Source organism: Petaurus breviceps, unplaced genomic scaffold (assembly GCF_028583685.1).
Source record: "Petaurus breviceps papuanus isolate PSGF00001 unplaced genomic scaffold, PetGlider_PUasm1.0 216, whole genome shotgun sequence".
NCBI classification, from domain to species: domain Eukaryota; kingdom Metazoa; phylum Chordata; class Mammalia; order Diprotodontia; family Petauridae; genus Petaurus; species Petaurus breviceps.
The window spans coordinates 5,106,011-5,127,160 of record NW_027185867.1 but is presented as its reverse complement, the minus strand read 5'-3'; the positions used below and the strand labels follow the sequence as shown (position 1 = coordinate 5,127,160).

Sequence of the window (21,150 nt, the reverse complement as noted above, 5' to 3'; positions counted from 1 at the left end):
CACCCCAGGCTCCAGGTGCACTTTAGCCTAGGGGCAGGGAAGATCTTAAAAATTTACATTCCCATTACACCTTACCCTAGGCTCTCTTATACTACCTGTGTTTTTGTGCCAGTAGAGCCTAAGAGCTTAAAACCAAGGTTGTGTTAGCAGAACCTCAAGTAGAAATTTATTTGGGGGCCAAATTAAGGGTATGAGGCCCTGAAGGAAACTTATTGATGAGTGCATTCAGAGGCAGTGTAATTTTACTTGTGTAGTTAAGTGTAAGTCAGTATTGCCTGAAATTTACATACCCAGTTATGGAAATTAGCTTCATTTTCAACTAGTAAACCCTAGAATAAATTTAGAAGAAAATTAAACTAGTATTCAAATTATGAGTGATGTTTCCTTTCCCTATTTCTTCCATCTGCTACCAGGCTTTGGGTATCTGCTCTCTCTTCCTTCTAATGGTTCCATGAGGGAATCAACTAATTCTGTGTTTCCCAACTGTTCCTAATTCCCCAATTTCAGAGCCACTCCCTTCATCTTGATAGCCCCTGGCTCTTTGCTTCTGCACATTTTTAAGCAAAGCATGAAATGAAACAGTTAATGGGTTCCTTCAGTAGCGATGACTATTAAGTGACATCTAACTGCCTTTTGAGACATTGGTCTTCTCAAGTTGTGCTAAATCATCTAGTCCTTGTGACTTTTGGCTTACTTCTTTAGGAAGACTGCAGGGTTTGTCAAGGTTTGGTACCCTAAAGGTTTCCAGCCAATCCTGTACTCAGTAGTACTAATTTCAAAGATCACTTTGATCTTTCTTTTACTTTTCTCCTCTTCACTTTGAATTTTAGGAAAAGCGTCTACATCGGACAGAGGCAGAATTACATTCTAGATGTCTGTCTGATCACCTGCCCATCAAGTCCCTTAAGCATGAGGTGAGTGTGTGAAAGTAAGAGATAATGGAGCTATCCAGATTAAATTTACTTTTCATATGATAATGTAAATTCGAATTCTGCATTTGCTTTCTCAGACTACTTGTAGTCTCTTAATTTGTTACCTATTCTACACCCTGGCTTCTCTGCATCCTTGTTCTAATCTCTACCTTATGAATCAGGTCTGTTAAGCCTAATTTCCCCCAAGATTACTATGAGCTCTATTTGAACTATGTTCAGTGCTGTGTTCATACATCCTATGCATCTTCTCCCTTTCCCCACTATTCTATATTTCTTTTGACTCTTACCCACCTGCAGCCTTGGATTCAACCACTGTTCTCTTATGCTTTGCTAAGAGCTTTTCTTCCCCAATTATTTGCTTCTCAGCTGCTCTCATGTTGAATTGATCTAGGCCAAGAGAATGTGTGTTCCACACACATAAAAAAATCCACATTTTTTAATCATTCATTTGTTTTCAATCTTATTATGTGCTTTTACTGGATATTTGCTAAATGGAAGCAACTTAGAAAAAAACCTTGCCCCAGGAGAGGTATTTTAATCCAACCTTTGCCCTTAATAAGCAAATTAACTAAAGAGTCTTACTGTTGCCTTTGGACTTTGGTTTCAACGACAAAAATTAGAATGGTGATTACAGAGATGTCATGTTAATTAAAGCACAATGATTCCTTGGGATTTCTCTGAGCTTCACTTTCCTCACCTGTAAAATTAGAGATCTGAAGCAGACAAACCAAGCTCTCTTTTAGGTCTCCGCTTCTAGAATACTATAAATAAACTTGTTTTTCACCTTAATAGAGATTTGATTTGTAATTTTTTTTTTTACTGATTGTAAAAAAAAATTAGAGCTTATCTACTAATTCTCAGATAGGTAATTTTTAAAGAAGTAATTAGAATTTGGCTCCAAATTGGCAGTTCTGTAAGGAATTACTTCATATCCATGTTGCTAGTCTCTTATTCCCCCTGGTAGATTTTAATTATAGAATGACCTTTTACCAATTGGGATCTAGCTTTTCCTCTTCCTAAATTTTCCTCATTCAGATAGTATCCCCTGTCTTTATCTACAGCTTCCATAGTGAGCACTCACTAAAAGCACAGCCCTTTTCTATTCAATCGACTGTCCTGGAATCATCAGGGTAACAATTTGTTCTTCAGATTGTATAGCCAGTATCTTATCCCATATACTCAGGCCTAGTGTATTAGAGGTAAATTCATTGTTGTGATAGATTCATTATTCTTTAAAAAAAATTTTTTTACACATGTAAAAATGTGTATATAGATGTGGCCAGGGGGTACAGTGAATAGAGCACCAGCCCTGGAGTCAGGAGGACCTGAGTTCAAATCTGGCCTCAGACGCAACACAAAAAGTAGCCCTGTGACTTTGGGCAAGTCACTTAACCCCAATTGCCCTGCCTTCCCCCCTTCAAAAACAAACAAAAAGATGTGTGTAAAAGTGATTCAAATTGAAGAAAGGGTAGACAGAGAAAAATATAAACATTGTCTTTAATGATATAGAAACATCATAACCCTGCTCAAATATAATGGTCATTCTTAGTACCATCAACTTAAAAGGATGCAACTCTGCTTTCTGTTAATCAATAAACTTTTCATTGAATGCACTTTATAGAGGGTGTTTTGGAACTATTTGTGCTATCAAAGCAATGAACCATTTTTAAAAAAAGTTTTATAAACCTAACCATTAGGAAAATATTTAAATTGGTTTTGTAAGAATGAATGAGAATATAATCTTACATGAAATCTATAAGTAAAAATGCTTTTATTTCTATAACTTTCCAGGTCTTTTCTGCTGCCTTTTGACTTAGTTTTCTTTCTCTTTATACATTTTTTTTAGTGTATATGTATATATAGTTCTCTGCTTCCTGTTTAACTTTGTATGTTTCCTTCTGTAATGTCATTATCCTTTTGAAACGTTTCCTATTCTCATCTATAGCTGACATTAACACAGACTATGAAGTTTACAAAATGTTCTATATACATCTTATTTGATCCTCCCAGAAATACTTGTGATTGATCTCTCTAATTTTAGAGTCTGGTTCACTCTGGTGAACACTTGGAGAGCCAAAAATTACTGAGAATAATTCTTAGGGGAAAGAGGAATGAGTTTCAGAGCTATATTTCAGCTATTAAATATCCCTAATGCATAGCTTAACAGCCAGGCTTTTTTCATCCCACACTGGTCACCCAGGAGGTCCAGTTCTACTGCTACAAGGCCTCTCTTAATTGCTACTTATGTGGAAGATACCTTGATGTGAATCCTCCTAGGATTCTCAGTGAAAGCTGTTAGTTTGGTACACTCTGGATATTGCCGTTGCCAAGGAATTAGACATGGCAGTTTGTTCTCTTGTGAGTTGGCAGAAAGTAGGAGGAGCCAAATAGGGTCTGATAGCAGGAGGTGGAAATCAGGAGGTTCTGATTAAATCAGAGGTTCTACTTCCAGTCCTGCAGGGGATTTCAGACAGGTGGTTCAGATTAGATCCTTATTAAAATCCTCCTTGGTAGTTGCACGCTTGTTAGAAAGGCAGGACTGATGACGTATTATGATGAAAGCAAAAAAAAAATATGACAGAGGAAATGAGGCTGAGAGAGAAAAAATGTGTCCCAAACCAAGTATGGCTGAGCAACAAGCAACGTTGTTATTAGGTTCCTACAATGTGCAAGGCGCTATATTATAGGGTGCTGAAGATGTGAAAAGCTCTCTTTGCTTCCAAGAGCTTACATTCTACTGGAAGATCCATTATTTTCACAGATAAGTAAATTGCACGTTAGTTTGAAGGGGAAAAGAGTACTTAAAACTAGGACATCCGAGAAAGGATTGTTCTAGAGTCTGAACCTGGAAGGAAAAAAGCAAAAGAAAGGATGAAATGCATTCCAGGCATGGGGGCCATCCTGTGCAAACTCATGAAAGGAGAAGAGGAAATGGCACTTTCAGGAAACAGCAAGTGAGCCAGTTTGACTTGGGGCCCAGAGTACAAAGTGAGGAGTAATGAGATAGATCTGGAGAGAGGGGTGAGAGCCTGGCTGCCAATGCCAATTAAGGAGTCTGTATTTTGTCCTGGAGTCCCTGGAGGAGCCACTGAGCATTTTTGCTTACAGCATGATGTCAGACCTCTGCTTTAGGAAGATTATTTTTGCATCAGTGGAGATGGATTTAGGTATAAAGAGAGTGAAATCTTTCTGTATCTTTAAACTTGAGTATTTTAAAGGCTTCTGTGGAGTAATAGCTGGGGAACTGAATGTGGACTTGGGAAGATCTGGATCCCAGCGCTACCTCTGACACATTAAATTTGTGTTGCCCTCTCCATCACCTTTTCCTCATCTGTGAAGGAAGGGGCTTGGCTTGGTGGTCTCTAAAGCCCTTTCCAGCTCTAGAACAGGGATTCTATCATTTCAGCTAAAAGTGAGCCTTCTCTCCTCAAATTTTCAGTGTCTTGATTTCTTTTTTGCCCTTATTGCAATCTAATATGTACCTTAGTTATGTTGTAAGACTTGGAAATGGAAGCTGCCATAAAAATGACCTAATCTTAGGTTATGGATCCCCTCCTTAGAATAATAATGCATAAAATAACATGGAGGATTACAAAGGAAACTATTTAATTACAGCTTTCAGTATATTTTTATAATACGTTCACAGACCCCATGTTAAGAACCTCTGCTCAGTCCAGTCTCCTTGTCTTAGAGGAAATGACTTCCCAAAGTCATAGAGATAATACCTGGTACAGGAATTGAGTTTGCTTCCTTTGATCCCAGAGAAGCATTGCTGGTGTCACAGATAGCAATGTGGCCTCAGAGCCTGGAAGACCTTGGGGAAGTCATTTACCCTCTATGTTCTAGGCAGTTCTCTGAGACTATAAATTGCTGAGAAGATAACCACCTGCACTGGTAGAGTCAATTTTCTCTTCTATAGGATGTTATTTCCCTGTGAAATCACAGGTCCATTCCCTGTGCAAGCTTAACCTCTGGCCTCATATCACTGCCCTATGCCTTATTATTTCCTGTGAGACTTTTTAAGTTCCCACAGGGCAAAGATTCTCTTTCATCCTTGTATCCCAAAACCTACAGTTCTATTTAATAAGCTGCTATTTAATGTTTGTTCGACTGAAATTGCCCCAACATTATAACTAAGCTTCATATAGTTGGAAACCCATTGATACAACTTTTGGTCTGTTGATTATTTGTCATTGTTCCCATGGCATTCATTTCACCTAAAGCGACAATTTTCAAGGAAACCACTATTGGCATTAATTGAGTTATTATCCAGAATATTCAGAATAAATTAAAACTCATGTAGCATCTGTTTGAATATAGTAGTACCCTATGAATATTGACTCAGGCAATCTTGGTTAATCAGAGCTCTCCAAAAGTAGCAAAAGTTATTTTAGGGTTAATGATTTCTTCCATCACTGAACATCTTCATGCAGAGTGTGCACAGCCACTTATCAAGGATATTATAAATGGAAGTCCACCAGGGGTGGCTAGGTGGCACAGTAAATAGAGCACCAGCCCTGGAGTCAGGATGACCTGGGTTCAAATCCGGCCTCAGACACTTAACACTTACTAGCCGTGTGACCTTGGGCAAGTCATTTAACCCCAATTGCCCTGCCTTCCCCCCTACAAAAAGCAAAAAAAAAATTTTTTTAATTAATAAATGGAAATCCACACTTTCAAAAAAACGTATTCAGGTCCAAAGGATTGGGGATTTCAAACTTACATGCTAAAAATCATCATGATAAAAGGTTGATGTGCTTTTCAGTCTTGGTTTTACCTGGGATGAATAAGCAAAGTTATCTTCTTTCCAAAAACCAAGGACTCTTCTCTCTGTTAGTAAGCATGCAGTTCATCAGGCTTCAATGATTACATAATTAAGAAATAATCAACAAGCATTTCTTATGCACTTCCTATGTGCCAGGTACAGTGGAGGTCAGATCAAGAGTGGAAATTTGTTGGCCACGGCAGGAGATATATGGGAAGTAGGAGAAGAGTCATTTGAGTATTTGTATATCTGCCTTCAAAGGTTTAGAATCACTATGATGGGGTGAATATAAAAAATTAGTTTTATGTTAAATATTGAAAAACCTCTTGAACTATTGAATTCAGACCTCTCAATTATAGGACTAGTCATCTTCCCACCCTTGGGGTAGTTTATCCTGCCTAACAGGAGGCAGGAAATGGAGGGTAGCAAGACCAGATACAGAAATGATGTTGGTGTCTTCCCTTCCCTGAAGAAGTCCTTGAGGGTCTGCAGGCAGAAAGTCTTGTCTATGGGCTGGTCTCTTGGAGAAGGCCCAAAGGCTACTGGCGTTGTTGATCTGGGGCATTTCCACTAGTGGGGGGTGGCTGCAGGACAGTGTCAGTTGAAATAAATTGCCTGGGAATTGTCTCTGTGGGACGAAAGTTTGAGAAAAGGGATTGAGAATAACTAGTAGATCCTTGGTTCTCCCATGGATCAGTCCTGAGCAGAATATAAGCATATATCCAAATCCAATGGGAGCAAAACCTGTTGTGACAGAAGCAGTTTTTTGTGTTGTCTTTATGATATACCCTCACTGCATCCCAGATGAATGACCTTGTTTTGTTCTTCTAGACCGGACTATAATCCCATTATCTTTGTGTTTAGTGTTATTCTTTTTTTTTTTCTGATTTGATTCAAAAAACTTAACTCCAAATGGTCTACCACCATTCCCCAATGACATAGATGCAAATTACTACTTTACTAGGATCATTCCAATGTTTTGTTTTTATTTTTAATTTCTTTTTGTTATCTCCTTTTAATATCCTCTTCATTTCTAAATATATCCTTTTTTCCTACCTTCCCCAGAGTCATCATTTTTACCAAAGAACGAAAAATAAAAAGGGAAACTAAACTTAATAAGCACATGAAATGAAGTTTGACAGTATATTCCGTGTTCCGTACCCATAGCTCCCCAACTCTTTAAAAAAGGGAATATTTTCTAAGCTTACAGTAGTTGGTCATTATAGGTTTTTTCTCCATAATTATTCATAAGTTTGGGGGGGGGCGACAACAACAGCTGCTGCTTTGGAAAATCCCAATGCACTCTAAGACTCCTTTTTTCTCTCCCTTTTCCTCCATCTTTTGAATCTAGAAAATTCTAAGTAGTGTGTATAATGCCTTTCTAGTGGGGGGAAACCCTGAAAGCTTAGTAAAAGAGGTTCACTCACAGTCAGACACATTAATGAGATTAAATCTGTGCTCTTTAGAGTGACTGGCCCCCATCTACCCATCCGTTTTTCTTTTTTTCAAAGGGCCACATACTGTCCTAAAAATATTTGAAGTAAAATTGAGATTTTTTGTCTTAGCATTTTCTGTTTTCATATCGCAGAAATTAAATTCCATGATTCTTTAAATCCTTTCTCAGGAGTCACTTATTAATTTCCTAATGTCTATACTTGCCTTATGTATATAATTTTATTTAGGCTTACATGCAGTTTTAAATTTGTGCACAAATAATAATGATTTAACTCATATTTACTCTTAATTTTCCAGCTGTGTAGATTGCCATCCCCCAATTGTGTAAGCTAGTACTGTATTATTCTAGGTTGATAAGATTTTATACTTGTCTGGTTTCTCCCAGGAGACCCCTGTGCTCAGCAGAATAGAGAAGCAGAGGCGGAAGGAGGAGGACGAAGAACGCCAAATCCTTTTAGCCGTGCAAAAGAAAGAACAAGAACAGATGCTGAAGGAGGAGAGGAAGAGGGAAATGGAAGAAAAGGTCAAAGCGGTAGAAGGTATATGTGCTTTCTACGTGAATAAGAATAAATTGAGCACAAGATATGGTTGCTTTCATAGATGTTGCCAAGTCAGACTTCCCATGTATATGTGGAGCCTTGTTTTGACCCCTGGTCTTTTCAATGATTTTCTTCTTCCGTGGTTGTCCATCTGTGTTTTCCTGGTTCTTTTCTTCCATGTGGCTAGTTGACTCCATATACAAGTCCCTTCCCCTGAAGACACTTCTCTCCTTGTTTTCATAATATACTGCATCCCATTTCCTTTGTGGTGCTTAGAAATAATTTAAGAAGGTATGTAATTTAACAGAATATAGTGAGAAAAATGAGAATTTTTATGAAAATATATATTCGAGAGGCGTTATATGTTAGCATAGTGGCTAGAGACATTCACAGTGAGGAAATTTCATTCAATACTCATGGAATAAAATCACCACTTCTCTATTTTTCAGGTGACTCTTTAATACTTTAAGTTACAGACAGGATGCTGATCTTCATTGAGTTCTGAGATGACTGAAGACATTCTCTTCCATTTTTCTCTAGCTTAACTCTATAGTGCAGGGACATTTCTCTGGCCTTCATCCTGGGATTCAGTCCTTTCACAATTGAATAGAACAATGGTCTCTAAACTTTTTTTTATGAAGTTTTTTTTTAAATGAGGGTTTACCCTAATTGGTATTTTAAAAATAAATTATGTTCAAAACATAGTCAAGAATGAGATAAAGGTAAAATAAACATTATTTAATAATTATTTTAGTGATACAAAAATTCTTTTGTTCTTAATAAAAATGCCTAATTCGTTATGATTGAATAATGCTTCTTTTGTGTGGGGGGGATCTTTTTTTTTGGTACGGATTTGAGGGTCCAATTCTTTTTTTTAAGCATTCGGGGTTAAGTAACTTGCTCAAGGTAACACGGCCAGTTATTTCTGGGTGTGGTGCTGAGTATCTGAGCCCGGATTTGATCCAGGTCAACCCGACACTAGAGCCAGTGCTCTTACTTGCTGAGCCACCTGGCCGCCCCTGAAGGTCCCATTCTAAGTTCGATTTATTCTGATACACAGTTTTAATGTCCATTAGAGCTAGAAACGATACTTCACAAAGATAAATAGATGATCCATATGGAAGAAAGTGAATTTTTGCCTGGACACACCAAATCATGATCTCAGTTTTTTCAGTTCCATCTACCAATTATGCAAAAGTTTATATTTTTAACAAATGGGTTTAGAGCAATGAAATTCTTTGTTTAGAAGATTTTTGTAAACAGAATAGAAAATTCTGTTTTCAAGTTTTGTAGTATGTAGATATGATAACTTTATATGTGACACAAAAGCTTAATAGGTGGTAACAAAAGCTTAGTTTTTAAATGTCTCACTTTTCATGATGACTTCATTTTATCATTAGCTAATATCCCAAAGCACAGTAATAATGCATTCAAGATGAGGTTCATCATTAATAGTGGCAGATGTAAATTCTTATTTCAAATAAGCTTCTTGATAACTGTAATTTTTTTGGCCCAATTTGTCACATCTGATTAGATTATTTTTATTTATCCCTCATTTATATGACTGTTGTATGAAGGAATAGAAGTGATAATTCTGTTTTCTTGCTCAACTGTCCCTATGTTACAACTATTTTCTTCAATTTGCGGTTTCATTACAAGTGATTAAGTAAATCACTTGTCTATTTTGTGAGGGTTAGCTTAGTTAAAACTAAATAACATCCATAAGTCCACTTGACCTGTTACATGTAAACCACAGCATATGTTTGCTTAATCAGACAAAACATTTTAGAATTTAGAATTGGACCTTCAAATCTACATAGCAAAATGTTAAACCAAGATTTTTTTTTCCAAAAGAGAAGCATATTCAGTCACAATGATTTTAATAAGAACATTTAACAAAGGAGTTTATCACTAAAACAATTGTTAAATGATTATTTCACTTTCATTTATTTCAACAAAATGAACAAGTAGATGTGCATGTCTTTATTAACCCTTCCCTCCACGTTGTAGAACTTCCATTAGTCCCTCAGGGTCTCTCATATCCATTTGACCTGAATGCACTCAGCTATATGCATCACCAAATGAGGATGCCCATGTCAATCTGTATATATGCCTATGTGCACACACATATTGGTAAAGTTTGATTTCTTTCTTAATTTTCTTATTTGGAAACCAGTGGAGTAGAAAATTCTTTTAAATCCAGACTATGTCCATGTAGCAACTAAATATATGTCTTAAACACTGCCACAGTAACTGTGTCTTCTGCCAGTTCTATTTAGAACATGATGCTGACAGGCTTTGGTTATGGCTTCAGCCCCCCTATCACCAGTTGAGTAGTTCTGAAGCTGTTGTCTCCTTAGAGAAACATCTGGGTCATCAACAAAGAAACAGGATGGGAAGTGGGGGAAGAGTGCAGTCTTAATTAAAATCAGCTCCCTCTTGTCAGTAGAATTGCCTTTTAAGTTTTAAAAACTATTTTATTGATTTCTTTTGCATTATTATCACTTCCCTTGCATTGCCTCTACATAACTTTAATAGAGATAGTACTCCATTTACAGGTACTGTCAGTGCTATCATACTAGATGGGTAATTTGAGATGGGACTCACAGTTGACAGGAAGAAAATTGTCTTTACTCGTTCGGTGGCTCAGCAAGATGTTGTGTTTTGTCTGATTAAGTAAAGCATGAGTGCATGGATGGGCACTGAGTATCCTTTTCCACGAAGACACAGACATGAGCCCGTGTTAGAGCAGTTGCCCCCAAGATTGAATTGGCCCATGTAAATTTGGAGCTGGGTTTCTGGTTTGTGAAACATTTTTCCTGTATTATATTTTTGCTCCTCATAGCATGCCTGAGAGGTAGCAAAACTATTTTACAGATGAAAAAACTCAAATTGCACTTTTTCTTGTTTAAATTGCCAGAATTTAAACCCAAATCTTTCTTCTTCCAAGTTCAACATACACACTTTTATTAATTCTTATATTAAAATAATTGTTCCATTTTCTGAAGGCAGAATTGGATTACCCTTTGAGAGATTAGGAAAATAGTTGGGGGACCTAAGTCTATGTAGATGAATTATTTGGAGGTGCACTGCAGGTAACCTGTGTGTAACCCATGTAACCCATGACTAGGTAACAGAGGTCAGGGTGAGATAGATTAAGATTTGGCCATTCTACCTCTCCAGCACATCCCCTATATTAACATGGGTTTCTTCACAGACCAGCTAGAAGTCCGTATAGGAATAATCACCTGGTGATAATTGAGAAGACCCGGGCTGTACCACCTAGCCCTATGCCAATTATAGCTGCCACTCTGTTCTCAGTTCTAGCTAGATCCATTGCCAGCACTTCTACCAAGACTTGAGGGAGCAAAGCAGGGCATGGAGCTCAGTGGAAAGAAAGTAGAAGATAAAGGAGAGGAAAGAGGACAGAGGCAGTTGGTATGTGTTCAAGCTTGATACTACCTCCGCCTCCCCACCTCACTATGTATTTGTACATCTAATGCACTTGTGTATTATTGTATATTGTGACTATCTGGGTAGGGACTAGGTCTTACCTAAATTTATCTCCTCTTACACCTAATACAGTGTTCTTGTGACAAAGTAAGTTTTTACTATCTCTTGGATTCAATTCCATATTCTCTTAACAAATGTTTGAGTACCTGTTACATTGTAGCATATAGGTGCCCATTTTCAATTATGAATGTAGAATTCTATGCATCTTTGTTTGTGTGAATTTGTGCATAGGTTTTGCCTGCCTGTGAGAGAAGCAGGGAATAAATTGTAGTCATGAAGGTGAAGAGACCATTCACTTCTCTCATCTTTCATTTTCTTCCTTCTTCTCTACCTACTTTCTTCTTTCTTCCTTCTGTCTTCATGCCACACTTAAACTTTGGGATTAGTAGGAGTGAAAGGAATGGGTCCCACTAATTTATACTTCCCCCAAAACTAACTTCTTCAGTTAATTTAATTGAAAATGCAAGAGTATCATCCCGTTGGCAAAAACATCTATAAATGATAAATTTAGCTAATTGTTTGTGCATTTAGAATTAGGTGTTCTATTTACAATTTTAGCTACATGAGAAGTATAATTATTAAAAACATTCTATGGAGTGCACATATAAGCAAACCAATATGATCCTTACCCTCAAGGATCTAATAGAGGAAGATAATACCCACATAAAATGAATCTGGAAAAGTAGTGTGGATAATACACAACTATCTTCTGTTGCAGTATGCAATAAAATGTACAAAATACCCCGTGATCCCACTGTCAACACCTTATATAATCACAGTTATCAATAACTTTATTTGTAAAACCTTGAATTTGGATTTGTTTCCAACTCCAGAAGTCTATAATCACATAAAAGTGGCTAGGCAGATTTGTTAGATGTATTAAACAGCAGGTATTATAACACAAAAATGGCAAATGAAGAAAAGCAGACTACTCAAAAAACCTTTTGAATAAATCACTGGAAAAGCTATTCTTTTTTTTTTTTTTAAAGCAATTGGGGTTAAGTAACTTGCTCAAGGTTACACAGCCAGTTGTTTCTGGGTGTGGTGCTAAGTATCCGAGCCCAGATTCAATCCCAGGTCATCCCAACACTGGGGCCGGTGCTCTTACTCACTGTGCCACCTGGCCACCCCTTTATTAAAGCTATTCTTTTTAAAAGAATAAAAGTAAATTCCTGATTTTTATGGGTTTATTTCTCATTTTATTAAAAGTTTAGTTTTATAGTAAAAAATGTATAGTAAACTATAGTTTTTAAAAAGTTAGTTTTATAGTAAAAATTGTCTTTTATTTTTAAAAAATCAGTAGTATTGTAAAGAGGAAAACAGCAAGTTTATATATAGTTATAGAATATTACAGAAGGAACTTAGAGAAAATTAAGTCGTCCTTTAATTTGTAGATGACTTCTCCCAGTTCGTATAAGATGATTGGTGGCAGATACTAGTCTGGAAACCAGATTTATTAATTCCTAGTCCAATTGTCTTTCCACTATACCATACTTCCTCTGAGAGGAAGATTGCATTAGGTTTGGGGCTTGCCAAATGTAAAATCTGTACAAGGAATTTTTTTTTTACTATAAAGACAATTATTATACTTAGAATAATACTTTTTTCTTAGACCAACATAAAGTTTGTGCCTTGACAATTCTGCCCACTGAGAGCTATAGTCAGGTGATTTTTTTTTAAAAAAAGAAGCATATACCTTGACAATGAAATGAATTAATTAAGAATTTAACATGTTGGGGGCGGCTAGGTGGCGCAGTGAATAAAGTGCCAGCAGACCCCAGAGTCAGGAGGACTCGAGTTCGGTTTGGGCCTCAGACACTTAACACCCACACAAAACAACTAGCCATGCAATCTTGGGTGAGTTACTTAACCCCAATTGCCCTCCAAAAGGCAAAAAAAAAATAAAGGAATTTAATATGTCTCCTGTCTGCCACCAAATGACTAGCATTAGCAAAGCTGGCAATTTTCTCTTACCTCCCTATGTTTTTTATAAGAAATGTTGTCTCTAAGGAGGAAAATTCTTGGATATTTAAAAGAGACCTTGTCAGCCTTCTGGGTTGTGTGGCCTTTATTTACTTTGCCTGCAAGTAATAATGCTTTTAATTCCCTCAGATCGAGCTAAGAGGAGGAAGCTCAGGGAAGAACGTGCATGGCTTTTAGCCCAAGGGAAAGAGCTTCCCCCAGAACTCTCCCATTTGGACCCAAGTTCTCCTGCAAGAGAAGAAAGAAAAGCTAAGGATCTGTGAGTATCAGTGAGAGTAACCACAGTTCTGTTCATCATGGAATTCTATCATATACATGCTCTCAGGTAGGACTTTGAATTTTCTTTAGACATCTTAGTGATGACAATGCAGAAAAAAGTGTAGACGGGTTATCCGGATGTCTTTGGGGTATTGTGAGCTTGCTAAGGACAGTCTAGAGGCCGCCTTCTACCCAATGAGAAATAGGGCCCTATGTGTACACAGACTAAGCTGCTTCTAGATTTTTGATTCTTTGGAGAGTCTTACATTTCTAAGATGGCACACTTACATTTACATACACACACTTGGAGTGCACAGGAGAGGAAAATTTATAATGCTTCAGACAATGAGACAAGAAAGTTGATCAGAGTTGGAAATTAGTGGAATAGTAATGTAGTACTCCTACATTTTTTTTCTTTCATTTTTTAAAACTTAAAGTTATTCCACAAAAAAAAAATGGGGTTCTTGAAGGTATGAAAAGTTATTTTTACTTCTGGAATTTTTTGTTTCTTTTTTGTTTATTTTTTTGGGAGGTAGTTGGGGTTAAGTGACTTGCCCAAGGTCACATGGCTAGTTTTCTGGTTAAGTTTCTGAGGCCGGATTTGAACTCAGGTCCCGTGCTCTATTCATTTAGCCACATAGCCTCCCCAACTTCTGGAATTTTTTAAGGGAAAAGTGATTTGATGCTTAAAAATTAGCATTTTTTTGGTTTTCTTTTTATTAATTAAGAAACATCTAGGGGCGGCTAGGTAGCACAGTGAATAGAGCACCAGCCCTGGAGTCAGGAGGACCTGAGTTCAAATATGGCCTCAGACACTTGACATACTTACTAGCTATGTGACTAGGCAAGTCACTTAATCCCAGTTGCCCTCCAAAAAGCAAAAAAAAAAAAGAAAAACATTCTAATCAGTCACTTTTATAAGCTTCTCAGATTTTGCTGTATTTATATTTTCACACGTATAAATATCAATATACACTGATGAATTTAAACATAGGAATTCTACTTACTATAAACTATTCAAGATTGTTACAATTTTATAACTGCTGGTGAATCAGCTACACAGATGACTGGCAGAGGAACTTAGTGGGATGAATTGTTGCTAGTAATTTATTGTACATTTTATCATTTGTAGTTTTGAGCTGGATGATGAATTCACTGCCATGTACAAAGGTCAGTGCCTATTTTTAATATTAAATTCTTGAAAGAAGAGTGTTTTATCCAAGTTTAAATCTGAATTTTTAAACTATCAGTTTTTGACTCTCAGTCCTAGATGTGGTGAAGGCTCACAAAGACTCTTGGCCCTTCTTGGAACCTGTAGATGAATCTTATGCCCCGAACTATTACCAGATAATTAAGGTAGGCAATCCTTCTTTTAAAAAATTCTTTAAATTTCACTGTATGATGAACAATTGTGAATGGCTTGGCTATTCTCAGCAATGCAGTGATCCAAGACAATCCAAAAGGACTAATGATGAAACATAGTATTTTTCACTTTCTTATATTCAAGTCTTCTTCTACAAAATGACAAATATGGAAATGTTTTTTTACGTGATTGTACATGTATAACCTATATCTGATTACTTACCATCTCAGAGAGGGAGGGGGATAGAGTTTAACACAACAAATGTTAAAAATTTTGATTTAACATGTAGTGTGTGGGGGGTGGGGCAGATAAAATATATCTTTTTAAAAAATCTTTAAATATCACTCCTGTATTCTAGTCTGCCTGGTAGTCCTTAAGAATAAAGTTATCACCAGATGGGTCAGATTCCTTCTCCAGTACTGAAAAAAGATTCTTTCATTAATATGTTATAATTAGAGGTGTGTGTGTGTGTGTCTTATTTCAGGTCCCCATGGATATCTCAAGCATGGAGAAGAAACTGAATGGTGGCCTCTACTGTACAAAGGAGGAGTTCGTCAATGACATGAAGACTATGTTCAGAAATTGCCTAAAATACAATGGGGAAAGTAGTGGTGAGAAGAATAGAATTTTTTTTCCTTAGTTTCAAAAGGTTTCTTGAGTGCTGCAATTATTACAAAAAAAAAAACCATGCCTCAATTGCAGTGTACTTTTCATTCTTAAAGAATTATTTTATGAAGCCATATTTGGACTATTTCATTGCAAAATACCACATTGGTGGAAAACTTCATTTCAATAATAATTGCTTTTAGCAGTTGTGCTGGAAAGGTGACAGTTCTGAATGAATGATGAGGACGTTTAGCCAGATCCATTCTCTCTCTGGCCTCCTCTATAGTCTTATGTATACATCTCTAACTTATTTCCCCCATGCCAGCCCAGTTGGACCACTCTGCACATGACCCTGTCCTCGTCTCCACAACCTCTTCCTCTGACACTTGTCAGCCTTGAAAGTTAGAGGAGAGGGAATAAAAATGTTTTGGGGTTTTTAGATTTTCTTGCCCTCTACCCTTCAGGTTTATATTTTTTTTTCTATTTTTTTTATTAATTAATTAATTTGTTGCTTTTTGGAGGGGAGAAGGTAGGATAATTGGGGTTAAGTGACTTGCCCGGGGTCACACAGCTAGTTTTTGTGTTAAGTGTCTGAGGACGAATTTGAACTCGGGTCCCCCTGACTCCAGGGCCGGGACTCTATTCACTGGGCCACGTAGCCACCCCTATTAATTTATTTATTTACTTTTAGTTTACAACATTCAGTTCCACAATCCCATCTACAAGTGCCTTCACGTTAAACATTAGTCAGGTTGTAAAGAAGGATTGTGAACAGTGGGAAAGAGGAAACACAACAGAACAAAAGAAAAAGACCAAGTAGTTTGCTTCCATCTGCATTCCGACTCTGTAGCTCTTTCTCTGCATGTAGATATCCCTTCCCTTTCCATCATGAATGTCTTTTGGAGTTGTTTTCTTTTTTTTTTTTAAGCAGTCGGGGTTAAGTAACTTGCCCAAGGTTACACGGCCAGTTATTTTGTGTGGGTGTTAAGTATCTGAGGCCGGAACCGAACCCAGGTCTCCTGACTCTGGGACCGGCACTCACGCCACCTGGCTGCCCCTTGGAGTTGTTTTCTAACCCTGTATTGCTGAGAGGAGCCCAGTCTATCAAAGTTAGTAGTCACACATATGTTGTGTCTGTAATTGTGTACAAATTTCTCCTGGTTCTGCTCTTAGAGAAGACTTCTTAGGGAATTGGCATCACCACTTATAAATAGTGCATTGGAGACAGACTCTTTACCATTGTAGATTTAACCACTTACAACTTTTGAGTGTCTGTATTATATCGACCACTGCGGGCTGCCATCGACTAGGTTGTGATTGAGAACAAATTCTCATCTCTTACACATCTAGCTTATCAGTGTCCAAAATTTATCGGAAGTTTTCAGGTGGTTGCTTCAGTGGCTTATACAGATCTCACTGTGAGGTTTCTCATTTCATTGCTGTGTTTTTCTTTTTCTGTTGTGAGTTTAGCAATAATCAACAAAAGCAAACATTGTGATATACAAAGAACAATAAAGGGGATTGTATGAGAAAATGATTTTGTAATGAAATAAGTTTTTAAAGAAATATATTATTTAACAAAGTGGTAACAGAATTGCCTATTTGAGCTCCTGTACTACTTTTATCTGATGCATTTTTGAATGTTTTATTGGTTTTTTGTTTTAGTGACCTACCTACTTCCCCTGCCCCCAAAGTGGCAGCCATCTTTTGTAACAAACATGTAGTTAAATACATTGGATCATTCTGGGCTTCTTATCTATCATCCTCTTTTGAAGCTGTGACTGGTTGCTGCTTTGCTCAGAATTCTGAGGTCATTCAGAGCTTTTTCCCTTTTCACATTATTGTGGTCATGATGTAATTTGTTCTCCTGGTTCTGTTTACTTCATTGTGCATAAGTTCATAGAAGACTTACCATATTTCTACAAATCCATCATATTCATCATATCTTGTGGCATCAAATCCATTATATTCACATACCACAATTAGTTGTCGTTTTTCAAATTATCTATACCTCTTTTATTTCCAATTCTTTGCTCTGGTAAAAATTACTCAAGGGTCCTTTTCCTCTGTCCTGGGGATCTGTACCTAATTACTACATTTTGCCCTGAATGCAGAATATACCAAGATGTCTGACAACTTAGAGAGGTGTTTCCATCGGGCAATGCTAAAGCATTTTCCTGGTGAAGATGGAGACACAGATGAAGAATTCTGGATTCGAGAGGATGAGAAGCGGGAGAAGAGGAAGAGCCGAGCTGGGCGAGGGAGTGCAGGCAACATTTGGACCCGATCCAGAGACACTGAGGGATCCAGCAGGAGACAGCAGCCATTGGAGAACGGAGGAAAGCCCCTACCACCACCACATCGAGTTTCCTCCTCTACAGTGGACCAGAGCGGCAGGACCCTGCAGCCACCCAGGGAGGTGGGTCCTTCCAATGGCCGAGGCTTCTCTCATCCTTTGCATTTTGGTGGGATGCCCAGCCAGGCACCTCTTTTAGGCCAGATGGTAAGGAGTAACCCAAATATCGTTCTGGTTTTCCCCTATATAGTGAATATATGGAAGAAGTTGTATACTCTTCTGTGAGTCTTCATACCATATTTTCTCCATGTCCTGTCATCCATCCCTTTCTTGATGTCACATGTATGATATTCTTTCAAAACCCATTCCATATTAACTTCCTCATTAAGGAATTCTACTACCTTATACCTAATATATGCTCTTTCTCTGTTTCCCCCCCACCCCTTTCCCAAATGGTCTTCAGAGGCCAGCAGTACCTGGAACGTTTGGCCCCCTTCATGGATCTGATCCAGTTAACTTATATGGGTCACCCAGAGTCCCAGAACCACACCCTGGAGAATCTGTTCAGCAGCACCAGCACTTTCCAATGCAGGTAAGAGACCTCAAAAACTGAAGTGGCAAAGATCCCACGGGTATTAGCTCTAAAGTCATTTTCTGTCTTTTAGTTTAATTTTAGCCTGTAACCTAGGAAGTCAGTCTTGTCGGTGCTACAGTGGACACAACAAGGTGGCCTTCATTCAGGGCATCTAGTGAACCTTCTCTCAAACCTTTGTCTTCTTTCAGCCTCCCGTTGGACTAAACGAACACAGAGGGCCTAGGCTTGGTGTCTCAGAAGAAAATCAGGTGTGTGGAGGGCTGACTCATTTCTCTACCATGGGGCCACATCCTGGATCCTTACAACTTGGTCAGATGGGTGGCCCTAGCCAGGATGGTAACATGTATCCCCCAGCACAGTTCCAGGCAGGATTTATTCCTCCCCGGCATAACGGGCCTCCGATAAGACAAGAATTTCCTGAAAGTCCAGATGTACCCCCTCCCAGTCACATGTACAGGCCATACAAGTACCTGAATCGAGTACACTCTGCAGTCTGGAATGGGAACCATGGGGCAACAAATCAAGGTCCCTTAGGTCCAGAAGAGAAGGCCCCTGTGGGACCAGGAGCTTCTCTCCAACCTCGAATTCTTAGTCACATGATGGATCCACGAGGAATGAGATCATCTCTGCCCCCAAACCAGTGGACTGAACAGTCAAGCTTCCTACCTCATGGGGTTCCTTCTTCAGGGTATATCAGGCCACCCTGTAAATCTACTGGACAGAGATTACAGCAGCCACCAGCACAGAGCTCTCTGTTTGGGGGACCCTCCCCAGCTCTTCGAGGAGTACAAGGGGGAGAGTCCATGATGGACAGCCCAGAGATGATTGCCATGCAGCAGCTGTCATCCCGTGTTTGCCCACCAGGTGTGCCTTACCATCCCCGACAGCCTCCTTCCCCAAACCTACCTGGTCCTTTTCCCCAGGTAGCTCATTCAGCAGCAGTAAGCATGTCCACTTCTATGCCAGCCTTGGAAAACAGTGGGAGTGCACAAAACACCAGCGAAACAAAGGAACCTGAGAGTAAACAAGGTACCTTCTGAGTTTGTCTTTTACTTTACTTTATGATTGAATGAATTGAATGAATGATTTCCAGAATCACGATGACAACTGATTTCTAGGCTCCTTTATCCACAGGTAGACAAAGTCAGACAGACTATAAACAACTCTAATAATTCCCTTCGTTTTGTGGATGTTATTTTGCTAAAAATTACGATTGATGAAAGTTCCTAAGAAGCAGTTCTCCCCCAGCAGCTCTCTTTCTGCCTTCATGTCTTCATGACCCCATTCGGAGTTTTCTTGGCAGAGACACTGGAATAGTCTGCCATTTCCTTCTCCATTGTATTTTACAGGTGTGGAAATGGAGGCAAACAGGACTAGATGACCTAGTGTCTGAGGCCACATTTGAATTCTGAAGGCTTTCTGACTCCAGGCCTGGCATTCTAGCCACTGTCCCACCAAGCTGCTCCATTTACCAGTTTACCATTCTTGAAAACTATACCTCGTGTTAGTGAAGAAGAAAGAATGTAAATTTTAAATCCTTTAAACAGCCACTTAGAAAAGCCAATTGAGCGAACAAGCACCATAAAATGAAGAGAATGGTAATGGATTTGTGCTATTAATGCTCAGATAAGGAACCTGAGACTCCTGGAAATGAGACATAGTCAGGGCATATAATCAGTCAGTGGGTAGAGCTAGGATTAGCTCATTGAGGTGCTTAAGTACTAGCATCCCAGTCTTTTGCTTGATCTACCCAGTAAAGGGTTTTGCCATTTGGATTTTAGTTGGTTGTAATTCATATCTTTAGAAAAGAAGATTCACTTGAATTTACATTCCACTTTTAAAAGGGTTTTGTCTCCTCTGTGGAACCCTGCAGTTACTTGTCTAGGGGACAGTTTTTGTTTGGAGGAGATAGTGATGACCTTCAGAGCTTTAACAGAAACTGAAGGTAACGTTTTGAGATGTAAATGGAGAGGGGGAGAAGTATTTCTCTAGCTTCCTTAGAGACTTCTCAAAAACTGAGTTAGAATGAATCTTTGTTCAGAAGCCCTTTTCCCTATAGCAAGTGATGCTTTATGGCGTACTATCACAATAGTACCCTGAAGAACTGCAGGGTTCTGATTAGCTGCTAAAGAGGCTGATGGGTAATTTGATTTGATTTTTACCAAGTTTTCTCAGGGAGCTAATACCAGATAGGATATGAAAGAGATGCTTACTCTGTCCATAATGTAGTTTCTTGTCCATTCAGCTTTAGTCACATTGTAGCACACATGGTGGGTCAGATTAAACTATTGATGTGACCTTCCTGAGTACCTAAGATTTGGTGTTGGTGCTCATTCTCTCACCCCATCCTTCCCCTGCCTTCTGGAGTGACTTCCCATGCTGTTTGCTGTAGGAAGTAGGAGGTCCTTCCCACAGTCTCTTTCCGCCCCTCTCTCTGGGCTTTTGCCTTTTTACCTCTAGTACACTTTGGTGCTGTTCTCTTAGCATTTTTCTGAGTCTGCTGCTGTCAGAGAAATTTCTGTACTTGTCAGTCATTTTATTTGTGTCATGATCCCATTTGGAGTTTTCTTGGCAAAGATACTGGAGTGGTTTGCCATTTCCTTCTCTAACTCATTTTACAAAGGAGGAAACTGAGGCAGATGGGGCTAAGTGACTTGCCCAGGGCCATACAGATAGTGTCTCAGGCCAGATTTGAACTCAGTTCTTCCTGACTCCAGGGCCAGCACTGTACCTACTGCTTCACTTAACTGCCCAGTTTTTCTGCTATCCATCTCCATTTGACAGGTGTGACTCTAGTAAGGCTCTTTCAGGGCTTGGGCAGACCTTTTCTGAAGCATTTGTTAAA

At 38.5% G+C, this 21,150-nt stretch overlaps 1 protein-coding gene across 1 annotated transcript in view; it reads left to right on the top strand.

The window, feature by feature from the left end:
- CECR2 (CECR2 histone acetyl-lysine reader) overlaps window positions 1-21,150 on the top strand; it is a 164,819-nt gene that overhangs the window by 134,897 nt on the left and 8,772 nt on the right. The window contains exons 8-16 of the mRNA XM_069094306.1: window positions 831-914; window positions 7,538-7,691; window positions 13,317-13,446; window positions 14,578-14,615; window positions 14,710-14,801; window positions 15,293-15,419; window positions 17,529-17,917; window positions 18,174-18,302; window positions 18,494-19,334. Of these exons, the coding sequence (XP_068950407.1) occupies window positions 831-914; window positions 7,538-7,691; window positions 13,317-13,446; window positions 14,578-14,615; window positions 14,710-14,801; window positions 15,293-15,419; window positions 17,529-17,917; window positions 18,174-18,302; window positions 18,494-19,334 (1,984 nt within the window). The remainder of the gene's footprint in view (window positions 1-830; window positions 915-7,537; window positions 7,692-13,316; window positions 13,447-14,577; window positions 14,616-14,709; window positions 14,802-15,292; window positions 15,420-17,528; window positions 17,918-18,173; window positions 18,303-18,493; window positions 19,335-21,150) is intronic.